The sequence below is a fragment of the Caloenas nicobarica genome, chromosome 8 (assembly GCF_036013445.1).
Source record: "Caloenas nicobarica isolate bCalNic1 chromosome 8, bCalNic1.hap1, whole genome shotgun sequence".
NCBI lineage: Eukaryota > Metazoa > Chordata > Aves > Columbiformes > Columbidae > Caloenas > Caloenas nicobarica.
In genome coordinates, this window is record NC_088252.1 from 5,192,297 (window position 1) to 5,205,718 (window position 13,422).

Here is a 13,422-nt window from a genome sequence, read left to right on the forward strand (position 1 = left end):
GTGATTTTCACTGGGCTCGGAGGACAGAGAACAGTTGTAACAAGCGTGACTGCACATCATGATCACACAATTTAAGTACGGCAATAGCTACTGAGGGAAATTCAGCGTTGTAGGCAGCGTCTAGAGGACTGCTGAGAGCAAGTTCTATCATGTCCCAAACGCAACCCAAAACTGCTGACACGAAAAAAAGCAGTCCTGCCTTGACCCCAGTGGTGTGTTCTTTGTCCTACCTAACATCTCCTTTAAGCCAACATGAACATGTGGTGACCGCCCTGGCCACCCACCTAAGAACCTGCTCTCTGTTAAGGTAGCCTTTTTGCTAACATTGGTCAAAACCCAGAGCAGCTTCTCGGCCAACTTACTACGGAATTCCAGGAACGCCTCTACAGACAGAGGAGAAAACCCAAATGATGAGAAGCAGGAGAAGTTACCACTTTGGGCTGCAATGCCAGTTTAGGTGAGTATAAACGTACGCTGTCAGGGCAGAGCTGCACGGCTGCGCAGCCCTCAGGCTGCAAGTCCAGCACTTGCATCAGCTGGAGCTGTGGCACCATTTATCCAACGCAAAGTGCAGCTCCTCCAGACTCACATTTGCAGATGAATACTCATACAGCCGTGGCAAAATACAAATCACTGTGTTGCCAAAACTTCATAATGAACCCAAAAACTACACTAAACTCATAAAATAGTACGGACTCCTTGTTATCCTGCTGGCCTCCCTTTAAAAAAAGGACAAATGAATGTATTCTTTTGTATCATGTTTCTTTTGGATTTGGGGAAATGATTTAAAAGAACACTCAAATGTTTAAACTGAAGAAATATGGATTTTTTCAAGTATCTGTGTCCACATCTTGTAATGTTTCAAATACTAATATACAGAATGGATTAGTGTTATCTATATTTTTAGTTCCAAAACTGCTTTTGGCCTGTCCTGCCACACTGTTCAACTCGGGGGTACTCACTTCTGGGTAGAGTTATAGGTGAGTGACTAAGAGCAATCTAATTTCCAGGCTTCATGACCAACTGCCTTAAAATTTGGTACTAAACAGACATGATCTTAAACATTTAGGGATGTATTTTACAAAAAGCTGATATACCTGCCATATAAACTAAGAATGAAGCACAGTGCCTCTCGACACGTGGTTACAGCCACTCGGCAGAGTGTGAGTCAACGCTATGGCAGAGACGGATGTTCCCATCAGCTCCTCTTTCCTACCTCACCAGTTCCAGAACCAGCGTTTCTAAGACACAGGCCAAAACAGAAAACTGAGCCAGACTGAAAACAAACAAACATTGCACTTCTGCTCAGAGAAGGGGTCCCCCTGTACAGCTCTCTGCACCACTGCATGAACTCTGGTACTAAGAGAAGACAGCAGAATATTCTGATTTCAATCATTTAAAAGAACTAAAAATTCTAGGTTACATCAAATCTACAACTCCAGTCATTAAATTTTCAAAAGTTCAAAAGTCAACAGAATTTTTTTTTTTGAGCCAGCACACTTCATTAGGGTGAAGACTAATTAAATAACAGCAATGACCTCATGAGAAGTCTGTTGTTGTTCTTCGTACCAAAATTCACTTGCAAATTAAAAGTAAACATAAAATGAGAAGTGTTCAGATTTAACAGTGTATGGGGGGAAAAAAATACTACTTAAATGATAAATGAAATTAAAAGTAAACTTCTAACTCATTTTTGATAGAAAAAAAATATACCAGGGTTACTTCTTGTAGTATATAAGTGGCCAGAGAGGAAAAGATGGTTTCATTTGTGTCTGAAGAATGTAAAAAATTGCTTATACTTCTAATATTCTGTATATGTGTAAGAACACTTCCATGTAATCGTTTGAAATAACACTTGTGTACAACACAGAAGTTTTATCACGGTTAGTCAGCAGTGAAGTTCAATACTGTAGAGCAAGTCTGTCTTCCTACACCTGAGAGAAATTATGAGAAAAGCAACGGCTCATGAAACTGCTTAAAACCCCCAACTCCTGATAAGACTACATTATGACTTACTCAGTATAATTCATTATTATTACACTTACTACATTTTTCAATCCTTAAAGTATATTTACATGGATTTTCAGCATAAAATATTATCCCATGTTACAGAAGTTGGCACTTATTCTTCCTGTTCAACAAGGTACCTTTAATGAACAGGGTTTGGGCTTTTCTTTTTAACATCAAGTGAAAACCAGGTACGTATCTTCTTAGATAAACTGGGATCTGTTTATCGTGGCCATTCTTGCTACGCAGAATCATACTTCTTCCATTTTATAACTTGGAGCAGAGACAAAACAGGAACACCACCAGTTAGCTTAGTTTCAAAGTGTAAAATAATTTGGTGTCTAGTATCCCCCCACATTCAGAGAACACAGCTCAAGGAAAAGTATCAAGTCGGTAATAGATTTAAACTCATAAAGTTCTGACTTGCACTTAAGCTATTAAAAAGTACTACAGTTTTCATTTTTCTTTCTGGGTTAGTTTTTTGTTTGCTTTCGGTTTTTATTCTTCTTTAAATCAAGTCCTGTTCAGACAAAGGAAAGAAGCTTGAAACAAAACCTTGTAAAATAAGTAAAAAATGAAGGGCTGGAATACTCAGCCACTTTTCTAATTACAGCCTCCACAAAAACACAGGCTTCCACTACGCTGTCACACAGGCCTCACCTTTTCCTACCATATACTTTAATCTACACTACCACAAACTGAAGAGCAGTTTTAACCAGTATTTCACATCACCATGCAGGCACTATCTTTATACTAAACATGTTATCAAAAGTAATATTGCACAACATAAATGAACTTTCTTCCCTGGAAAATATAAACTTGCTATCACATTTCAAGTTCCATGACGGAATGACTGGTACAGCCAGCATGGATGTAGAGAACTGGTTGAACCAGAAATTTCATTCTATTAAATGCTGACTAGTTTTTTTAAATACTAGTGAGCAGGAACAGATTGCTGGTAAATTTAGCACCACTTTAAAACTATTGGATCATGGATGCTCTAAATTGAAGTAAAATGAATAATAACAAAATACAAACAACAAAGAACTACTTAGCTATCAAAAAATCAACTTCTCTGCTCTTACTTTCAGAGATGCTTTAAGATAAGAAAACTAAGGGTATTTTAACTCAAACTCTTTTGAGAGATCTCTAACGTATCCCCTCCCCCCCATTAAGCTCTAACAATGTTCAGTTTAACTGAGGTTTACTTATCAATGAAATGTATTTATTAACTATACCAACCTAACCTGCATATCTGTAGTTTTACTTAGTATAAACCTTTCAATAACAAAATTATACAATATCAGGAATGAAAATACTGCAAACAAATAAGTTCTGTAAAAATTCACAAACACACTACAGATAAAGTTCTCAATTTGTTTTTACAACTTTCTTGCACAAAGATATGCATAATTTTCTAAACTATAACCTAGAGTAACATCTGGGCAAGGTTAAAATTATTTTCATTTCCAGCCTTAGTGAAGTAGCTATAGGAATTCCCTAGATATCAGCCCTGTGCCTACCAGATGCAAAAAGTGAAATATTTTGCATGGAACCATCTCTGTAAAAAGTTAAACTGTATTCTTTACCTACCCTTACTCAACCAAAAGTCTTTTCCGTGATTTTTTTTTTTTATCAGGTGAGTCAAAAGACTAAGACATCTGCTAAGGATGAGAACAAAATAGGAGTTTTCTCATCCCCCTTCTCAGATCAAGGCCTCTCTTTGCTGCAGCAAAAGGCATTTCTAGTACCTTGACCTCAAGCACACTTTAGGATCATTACATTACTACTTCCTGCGCTAACCTCTACTGCGAACAGGAACACAAAACCGATGATAAATGTTCAGTTCCAACGGTCCAAACAGTCTAATGTTTACTGCTGCACGGGTTCAAAGGAGGGTAACAGGGAAAGACTTTAACTGCTTATAGTAACTGACGTTTAAGTTAAAAGGTTTTAGCAGCTCTAAGAGTAGGGTATTAAATTAAACGTACGCTGTTAACTAGCACCTAACATTCTCTGCAGCTCAAAGAGATTTGGTTTTTCCCCCTCTTTCACTATTTATTTCTCAAGATTGATGCTCTTAATATTACCTGGTAGTTCCATCCACTTCTGGAACAGTGAAATGCAGGAAGGTCATGTAAAGCTTACCTTCTAAACTACAGAGCAGCTGGGCAAAGAATTTCAAAAAAGCTAACAGCAAAGCAATTAAGGACAAGCCAGATGTTTCTTATCATGCTGAGAATCTTTAAACGAGAAGTCTCTTACCTACATTTTCAGACCTTTCCATTAAAAATACTACAGCACACCTGACCAAGATGTTAAGAAGCAGAATTTGAAATATGTTTTATGATTATATATTCTTACATTAAAGGTGATGGTGGAATATTGCTGCAAATGGTTGAGAAGTGAAAATCAATTTAGCTGAAAGAATTCAGGAGGAGGGAACTCCAAAGTATTTTGACACTATATTGTTTGCATACTATAAACTCTGACAAATATGTACATAGTGCAACCTTTCTTGAAGGAAGAATAGTTTGAGTTAGGAAAAGTATAAACAGGCGAACACCTGTTGCAGAGGATGAGGGACTGATGTATACATAGTAAAAGAGATTCCCAAATACTACTCACAAGTTACAGTTAAGGATATAATGAGATCCAAAACTAGTAGAGTACAGAACTACTTAGCAATAACAACTTTTGTAAGACAAACAGATGTGCTCAAATGAGTACCGGTATTTCAAAATACTGTATTTGAAACCATACGGCTATCTACTCACAACAAAGAAGCTAACAGTTATCAAGAGAGGAATAACACCCTGCTTTTCTTCAAGGAGACACGAAGTTTAATGAATTCTCTCCAACAGAAAAATGCTGAAGTATTTTTTCGAATGTAGCAGGAGATCTAGGTTTGCTACCTATGTCATAATCATAGACTGGCAAGTTTCAATCAGTGGAATGTGCCACTATATCCTCATTAAATCCACCCACCCTTCCAGAATAAGCAAGTGCCCGCTCCACATGGCTGTATCTTATCTACCCGTAATGGCCAGAGCTTCCCAAGTGTAACTTCAAGCAGTCACAACCCAATCCCCACTGGAATTCAAGGCAGAGTGAAGAAAAAGAAAATTTTAAAAAATAATAATAATGTAGGAAAACTAAAAGCAGAATTGAGAGACTCGGGCGAGGCTACGCGCTCCGCAGCCGGCAGGAAGAGGCCCGGCCCGTCCGCTCGCAGCCCCGGCCCCGGCCGCCACCTCAGCCCTCAGCGCTCACCCCGCGCTCGGCTCAGCCCGCGGGCCAGGCCGGGCCCCGTGCTCCCGGGCCGCCCCGCCGCCCCTCACTGCTGCACCCGCCTCACTGGGCTGCCGGGCCGCGCCGGCCTCCGTCTCTCCCCGGCCTCGCCGCGCCGCTTCTGGGCCGCGGCCTAAAAATGGCGGAGGCGGCCGCACTTCCCAGGCTGCTCACCCCCGCGCCCGCCCCGCCAGCAGCCCCGAGTCCAGCCACACTCACCGCCCGGCCGGTCCCTCGCAGCCCGACTCCGCGCCCTGTCTCCTCGCCGCTCGCCTCGTCCCGCCGGCCCCGGCAGCCGCCGCCGCCTCACGAGCCCCCGCCGCGGCCGCCCGCCATCTTCCTGCCCCCACCAGCGACCGGGCGACGCACGCGCCCTACGTCACCGCGCTCGGCGGCGCGAGGGGGCGGAGCCAAGCGCCCCGCGGGGAGCGGCGCGGCTCAAGGCTGCGGCCAGTGCGCAGGCGCCGCCGGAAGCCCCGCGCGCCCCTGACCCTTCCCCTCGCGCTGGAGGCGCGAGGCGGCGCGCGCGTGCGCACTGAGGGGCCGCGAGCGGCGCGCGCGTGCGCACTGAGGGGCCGCGAGCGGCGCCCGGGAAGCTCGAAACGAGGCTTCGTAAAATAAAGATTCGCCACACGCCTTTCATCGTTGTGCTCTAGTTATACCTCTTCTGATTCAGTTACAGCTACCGTGGTTAATTAGAAAGGCACGTCATGACAAGCAGCGCCCTGATGTAACATGCCCCCCTGCCCTTTGTCCCAACTGCTCCTTCCCGCAACATTTTCCTCCTTCCGAGTGGGGTGGTAAAATTATTAGAGAACAGGGGAGCGGAGAGAGACGCTGCCCAAATGTTCTCTCGCCATGAGCACAGTTAATAACGCCCCTGTCTGACCTGCCCTGAATTGTGTTATCAGCCCACTCAGAGTCCCCAGATCTCCAACGCGGGGTAATAATCACACGTTCTGTTTATCCCAAAGGTCCTCATTAATAAAATCATGATAGGCACCCAATGTTTCTAAAACACACAAACTTAATTAGAAATATATTTTAATTTATACTAAACAACAATACAAAATTATCGAAGCTGTAAAAATCCACTGTCCCGATCAAACAAAAACAAACGAAAAAACACCACAGAAATTGATGCCGCCTATCACTAAACCTTCCAAGAATCAAGAACGAGTTTCTCCATCTCTTTTAGAAGTTCACAAAAAAAATAATCACATCTACATTTCCGCTAAAAACCAGCATTGAAAATCCCCACATGGGGGCAGGGATTTGGAAGAAACAAATGCTTGAGCCACTGGGAAAAGGCTTTTTGGGTTCTTTGTCCCTCACAAAGGAGGCGGCCTTGCCAACACAGACGTGGAACAAACCGAAAGGGCTGCGCTGAGCTCCAGTCTGAACGCACCGGGGGTGACACCGCACTGGGGAACCCTCTGTCCGCAACTGCCCCCGCTCAGCCGGGAGCTGGGTTGGTCCAGAGGGCTGAGACACAGCCAGAGTTCCCCGGTTTTGCTGCTCACGTGAAGGGGCAGAGGGTGAACCTTAGTACTGGAAGCTGCGTTTGGTCTGAATGTCGTCAAGGATTTGCTGTAACTCCTCGTCTTCAAACCGGCCCTCCAGGCTGCAAGATAAGAACAATGAGGGTACATTAAAGATTTTTGAAGTAATCTCCCCCCTGGATTCATTTCAGACAGCCAGAAATCGTCACCCGCCTGTACAGAACCACCAGGAACTGTCTGCAGCGTCACCGTACAAACACCGCTCCAACCCCTGTGCAGGGCCTCCTCCTTCAATGACAGAACTCCATCCTTCCCACAGCTTTCTGCTGAATAATCTCAAAATGTTTTATCAAAAAAGGAAGGCACATGCAGCCCAGGTAGCCTTATGCTCATAAGCCAGTCCAGTCTCGCTATGAAATCTCAGCATACAAGGAAGAAACTGAAATTCAGATGAGTATTTTGCTCTCTCCTCTATCTAAATCCATGAGGCAACAAATCGAGATGTGAAGAAGTTACTGCTCCCCTGTACATTATCCATAAAACTATTTGTAGGAGCAATGTCATTTGCTCCAACAGAAAAAAACCCCAACAAAACACAAACCCCAAAACCCAACGAAACACAGCTGTGTGGGCTAAGAACCCCAATTTAAGCTGTTTACACTTAGTACAGTAAATGTTGTTGACACTTGCAAAGATCACCTCACTGTCAGATCCATGGGTACATGAAGGAAGACAGAGACCAAAAGTTCTTCCATCAACAGAGCTGGAGTGAAGAAAGGGCACCTGCCCGCAGCTGGCTTTAGATCACTGGAAAGTATAAAGCAATCTTTCTACAATATATAAACGCTCACCTCGGAACCAAAGCTTTCGCTTCCTCAGCTGTCTCGGGACACAAGTTAGCCAAACATGCCAGTTCAAATTTATGGAGCTTTTTCTGGAGCAGCAAACTGTGAGGAAAAACAAGAACTTGGTGAAATTACAAAGTAAGCTAGAAATATAGAAGGGCATAAACCAAACCAAATAGGTGTCCGGTTTTCGCTCTGCTTTTGGCACTGAAATCAATGTTTTTTCAGGAGGAAAGACTCATAGAACTGCATTGAGGAGAAAAAGTTACATCTGTTAAGTCATCTTCGCCAGCACTACTCTACAAAGTCTCGAAAATCCTCCCATTTACTGCCATCAACTGTCATTTAAATACTGAAAACAAAGCAGTTCAGAAGGCTTGACTTAGACAAAGTACAACCCTCCACAAACAATTATGATCAAATTTCTTGCCTCTTCAGAAAGACAAGATCCAGAACTACAGCACAAATCAGGAAACTCCACGAAACGGTACTTCTGTAAAGCCACATCAATTTACACACCGAACTCTCCAGTGTAGTCTCATAGCCCGACATTCCCACTCACCTACGGACACTGGCGATGGTTTCACGGTTTTTGAAGCGGCTGAAGCGCGCCGTGTAGTTCAAGGTTTTCATGAAGACTTCTGAGAGCTCCTGCTCATCTTCTGCACTCTCGTTCTGTTGCTTACGGTGCTCAAGAAGCATATGTACTTCTGAATTCAGAAGAGTTTCTGCAGTTTCAAACTCTACATTTGAATGAAAGAACATCAGCATAAAAAAATGTAAAGCATAGATGAAAAAGTCGACGTACAGAAGTTTACTAGGTAAATTTAGCTTTGGACAATAATGAAATGAAAAACATGTTTCACTGTAACTGTACAAGCCCTTTCACCAATGATTGGGCAGCACTTCATACTGAAAATGCGGATAAAAATTACACAATTTTGAGTGACAATCCAATGCGTTTGTCTTTTTGACCACACATTTTACTTGTGCAGACCTAACCTTCTGGTTTGTCACATTTTTGCAATGTGCTTTCTTCACCCATTTGTGGCAGAACTTAAGTAATGTATGACTTGTTTCAGAAAGAAAATATTTAGAACTGTAATATTCAAAAAAATTCGGAAGTGACATCTACGGTCTTTGGAAGATTCTGAGGAGTTCTTAAAGTACATACCGCTGAATATTTTAAAGAAGGCTTCATTAGCTTGAGAGATTAATTGACCAGCTTTATTGTTATTAGCACAAAATAAGTTTTAACCAGTCTTAACAGATTTTTCCCCCCTTTTTAGCCAGCTCTCCCTGTTTGTGTTTGTATATGAGCAGTCAGCTACAGGGCAGTGCTCGGAAGGGACCGGCAACCTTTATTTGCATGGAAAGGTAAAGTAACCTGGAGCTGAACACGGGTAGGGTATAGATTTTAGTGTACAAACAGCCAAAGAAAACCAGTCTTTCATGACTATGCTTTTGTTCCAAACTCAAAAAAGCAGAACAATGCCCTTTTTTTCCCCTCCTCACCCAGGGCAGCTTCGAGGTGTAAATACAGCTCTGGAATTTATACCCAGTAGTTTTCTTAAAAAAAAAATACACAGACTGCGAGTGTCCCTGGTTACACCCGAGGCTCCGGACAGCTGGTTTCCTGACATGCAGCGCTACTCCAACGTCAAGACACATCAATGAAAAAATAATTATTATATTAAATAACAAGAATCTTTTCGCCATACCCTGACAGGAAAAATATTAATTTTTATTCCCACACGCGTAGTGCTCCACATAAGAACAGCCATATTTTAGCCATCACGGGTTTTCCAAACACACGTATGATTCGTTATCCCTGACGTTTAACCCCTGGGGCTCTGCGTACCCGTGACTGGCGGGGCGGCTCCGCTCCCACAGGCCGCCGCCAGCCTTCACCCACCGCCCGGCCCGGCGCCCACGCGGCCCTCGCCGCCCCGGCCCGGGCTCGCACCTTTGGGGAAGACGAGCTGCGACGCGTCCTCCTCCACGTCCGCCGCCCGCGGGTCGCTGCCGCCCGCCGCCATCGCCGCAGCCCGCGCCGGAAGCGCCGCCGGCCGGAAGCGCCGACCGGAAGCGCCGTCCTCAGCTCCTCCTCGGCCCCCGCCGCCCGCCAGGGGGCGCCGCCGCCGGCAGCGCGGAGCGATCGCTGCGGCGCGATCGCTGTGGGGGAGCGGAGGGGCTGGGAGGGGGGACGGAGCGATCGCTGCCTGGGGGCGCGGAGGGGTTGTTGGTGTGGCAGAGGGTATAACAAGAGGTGCTGGTTTTAACTTCTGTGCAGACGGGCCGGCGAACTGCGAAGGACCGAGACGTTGTGGGCCCAAAGTCTTGCAGAGCTGCAGAGAGCAAGGCCTGGAGGCACCGCTGAGGGAAACCAGCTCGGCCTCTCCCCGAGCAAACCCAGGGGAGGCTCCTGGTCAGTCGCTGAGGGAATAAGGGCTCCGACCTGCGCTGGTTCCCCTCATCAGAGTCCAGCAGCAGCACCTGGGGGGCACCCAGGCCGCGGACGCAGCTTCATGGCTCTGGTTTCACACCAGGGGTGGAGTGAGGAGCTCCAGCCTGTTCCTTTTTACCAGAACATCCTTCAGCCAGAGAGGACTGTAACTGCACCAGAACTGCCATTAATGCACCTTGGGTCGTGAGGAGGGAGCATTGCTGGTATCAATAACACATTTCGAAAGGGGGGTTAGTCCTTCAGACTACCCAGAAGTAATCAACAGACCCCTGGAAGGCACAGGCAGGCTGAAAATGATGACAGCTCTCCCGACACTATGTCATGGGAACGCCACCAGTAGAATAACTTCTGGAGTAGTGTTTTCGCTGGAGAGCTCACATGTAAGTGCCCAACCGGCCTAAGACTCTTAAAGTAATCATCAGACCTTCCTGTGTCATCCTGCGCCCTTAAGGAAAGGCAAAAATAGACTGTTGGAGGATTTGTGATGGAACCACCCCTGTTCTCGTGAACTTGCATCCGTGCTGATGTGAATTGCTCCCTGCATGCTGGAAAAAGGAACAAATTAAGAATAAACTGAGAATATGAGGGGGGTGAAATCATAGATCCAGGCTACATTTAACAGATAATGTTTTTTATCTAACAAATGTTATATACCACATAATTTATTAAATATTTTAAAATGTTATATAACATTTAACAGATAACTTTTGTCATCTGGATAAGTGAGCACAGCAGAGAAGCTGAAAACTAATTTGCTAAGTGATACATGTGGAAAGACATTCAGGAAGCCGGAATGAAAATATCTTGGGGAACATCTGGCAAATTAAACAATTTCAATTAGGTTTACAAGAAAACAAGGAAATCCATGCCAGATTGGTGAGAGAAGCATTTAAAATCACTTGGAATCCTGATGGCTTCTCAAATAACCCATCTATTCAGAACGTTGTGATTCTCGGAGCAGTAGGTCGCTTGCAGAGGTTTAAGTTATTAATTTCACTTTTGTTTTTCCCCAAGGATCTGTTCTACTAAAGTATACAAAGACTAAAACAATTAAGAGAAAGCCAGGTACTTGCAAGAGTTTATAGACACAGCCAAACAGGCTCTCATGAAAGATAAATGTTCATTATCACTGATGTGTTTGGTTAAGGCCTCAAGAATCAGAGACAAATAAGAACATTCCTGAATGGAACCTGCTTCCCCGCTGCAACTCCTCACCCCCCTTTTTTTTTTTTCTTAAGAATTTTTAAAATGCACTTAAAAAACCACAGTAAATATTGTTGAGCCATTGCAACAAAACAAACACTAGCAGAGTACCTGGCTTTTTCTTTATTTTTAAACTGCACTGGCTTCTTCCTCACTAATAACGACGGTTTCAGCATGTATCAGTTCAAGTGGAAGATGTGCTTGAAAAAGGAAGATGAGGTAGATTAAAGTGAATGACTATAGGAAGTTTTAGGCATAGTTACTGATTAAAAAAAAAAGACCTGGCTGAATCCAATTTATTGTGGACAGAGCCTCTAGTATTCCACATTCCAGGGCAAAAAGTATTGACCCTTGCTGGAGACTCATGATTAGGTTGTTGGACAGACCTACTGTGGTAATTTCTACATTGTCACAATTGAAAAACAGACCCAGGAACAACTAATGCATCACCACAGATCTTTAAAAAGGCTTATCTAAATACCTCTGTGTAATAAAATGTAAGAAGAACTAAAAACAAGGATGTTCTATTATTAGTATAACCATACCTTGTAATATGCTTTCCTTCTAATCTGCCAGCAGAAGAAATTTCTCTTCTGAGCAGTTTTTAAGCTTTCTAGCAGTCTTTCTGTGTTTAAAAAAAAAAAAAAAATTCTAAATTTTTGATGGATTAAAAGTGATACGATTAGGATATCGAAACCTTAATCTCTTTTCATTGTCATCAACATTCCTAGCATGTGTACAGCAGAACTATTGTACAAATCAACTGATCCTGTCCCAAAGCAAATATTAAAAGATTTAGTAAAAATCATGAAAGATGGGTGTTTCCTATTTTCATTAGTTAATTAAAAAAAATTCATAGTTTAAACCAGATTGACAAACTGAGGATTTTTCAGTACAACACACAATTCTGCATGTGTGTGCTTTATATATTTCACCATCATGACGACTAATGGGGAGTTATTGTCAAGCAAACATTATTTCAGGATAAAAAGATACTTTGCCATAGCATTACTAATGAAACATATTTCATCTTTGTTTTTAATTTTCCTACCATTTTTCCTCTCCTTCTTCTAGCAAGCCTGTCTTGACTATTTCTGTGCTTCCAGACAGCTGGCATCCTGTTCTGGCACCCTCCTTTGTTCTGGATGTTTAATGTAATCTAGAGGTTTGCTATTCATACATGTAGTATGTTCATGTTTCTAGATGAGAAAGATTTCATTCCCTGTGAAGGATGTGAGAAACCACATAAAGAGGACAGTACAAATAATCTTTATCCATTATGATTTATTCTCTACAATACTTCATTAGAGGATAGAGTTCAATTATTTACACTCAGAAGTTATTATATAGGTAGGAGGCAACCAAGTGTAATACAAAGAATTGGTCTGACATCTCTGCACTGAAGGTCAAAAGAGGTCTCCTGCTTTAAGGAAATAAATTAACCAAAGAAACCCAACAAAACAACATGTAGTTTCCAGAATACAAACAGAAAACAGCACTAATAGTCAGTGAAGATTGCAAATGTTTGTTAATGTACTATAAAATGAACTCTTATAATTTCTTACAGATTTTTTTTGTTGTTCTGATAAATTGTAGATATGTGATACTTTGACCATAAAACCTTCCCAAACTGAAATGGCCTCAGTTGAGATTGACTGTTGAATGTTATGAAAAAAAAAAAAAAATTAAGAACCTCACAGTGGAAACATTCCAACACTGACAGACTCCAGTGATCAGAGACATTCTCCTGCACTTACTGCAAAACAAAGACAATCCATAATTGCAGTGAGATTATTTCTCAGTTGTGGTTGTCACGAGAATAAGCCCTTCTAGACCAAAAGGCACTTGCTTCCAAGGATGAGTTAAACCCAGCTCAAACCAGAGAACAGTTGCTTGAGAAGGAGCAGTTCCGACCTGCTGTCCCAGCCACGGAGAAATTCCTGTATCAACTGGCCATGGATTTTATTTGCCTCCATCTGGAGGCAACTCCAAGCATGTTTTGTTCCTAGTTCACCTCTTTCATCCTTACACATAGCTGCCATGTAATGATCTAGAAATGGGATTATTGCCTGAGACCACCTGTCCTTGCCACACATTTTTCTGAACT

The 13,422-nt window shown here is 43.0% G+C and overlaps 2 protein-coding genes across 4 annotated transcripts in view; both read right to left on the reverse strand.

Annotated features, from left to right (window-relative positions):
• Positions 1-5,637, reverse strand: part of WDR33 (WD repeat domain 33) — a 69,897-nt gene extending 64,260 nt beyond the window's left edge. For all 3 annotated transcript variants that reach the window (XM_065639960.1, XM_065639958.1, XM_065639959.1), the window contains exon 1: positions 5,518-5,637. The gene's annotated coding sequence lies outside the window, so the exon portion shown is untranslated. The remainder of the gene's footprint in view (positions 1-5,517) is intronic.
• A 749-nt stretch (positions 5,638-6,386) lies between these two features.
• On the reverse strand, positions 6,387-9,704 carry POLR2D (RNA polymerase II subunit D). The gene is made up of 4 exons (XM_065640338.1): positions 9,612-9,704; positions 8,208-8,388; positions 7,652-7,747; positions 6,387-6,922 (listed from the first exon to the last, which is right to left on the reverse strand). The coding sequence occupies exons 1-4, from the start codon at positions 9,682-9,684 to the stop codon at positions 6,844-6,846; spliced, it is 429 nt and encodes a 142-aa protein (XP_065496410.1). The 5' UTR covers positions 9,685-9,704; the 3' UTR covers positions 6,387-6,843.
• Between the last annotated feature and the right edge of the window lie 3,718 nt (positions 9,705-13,422).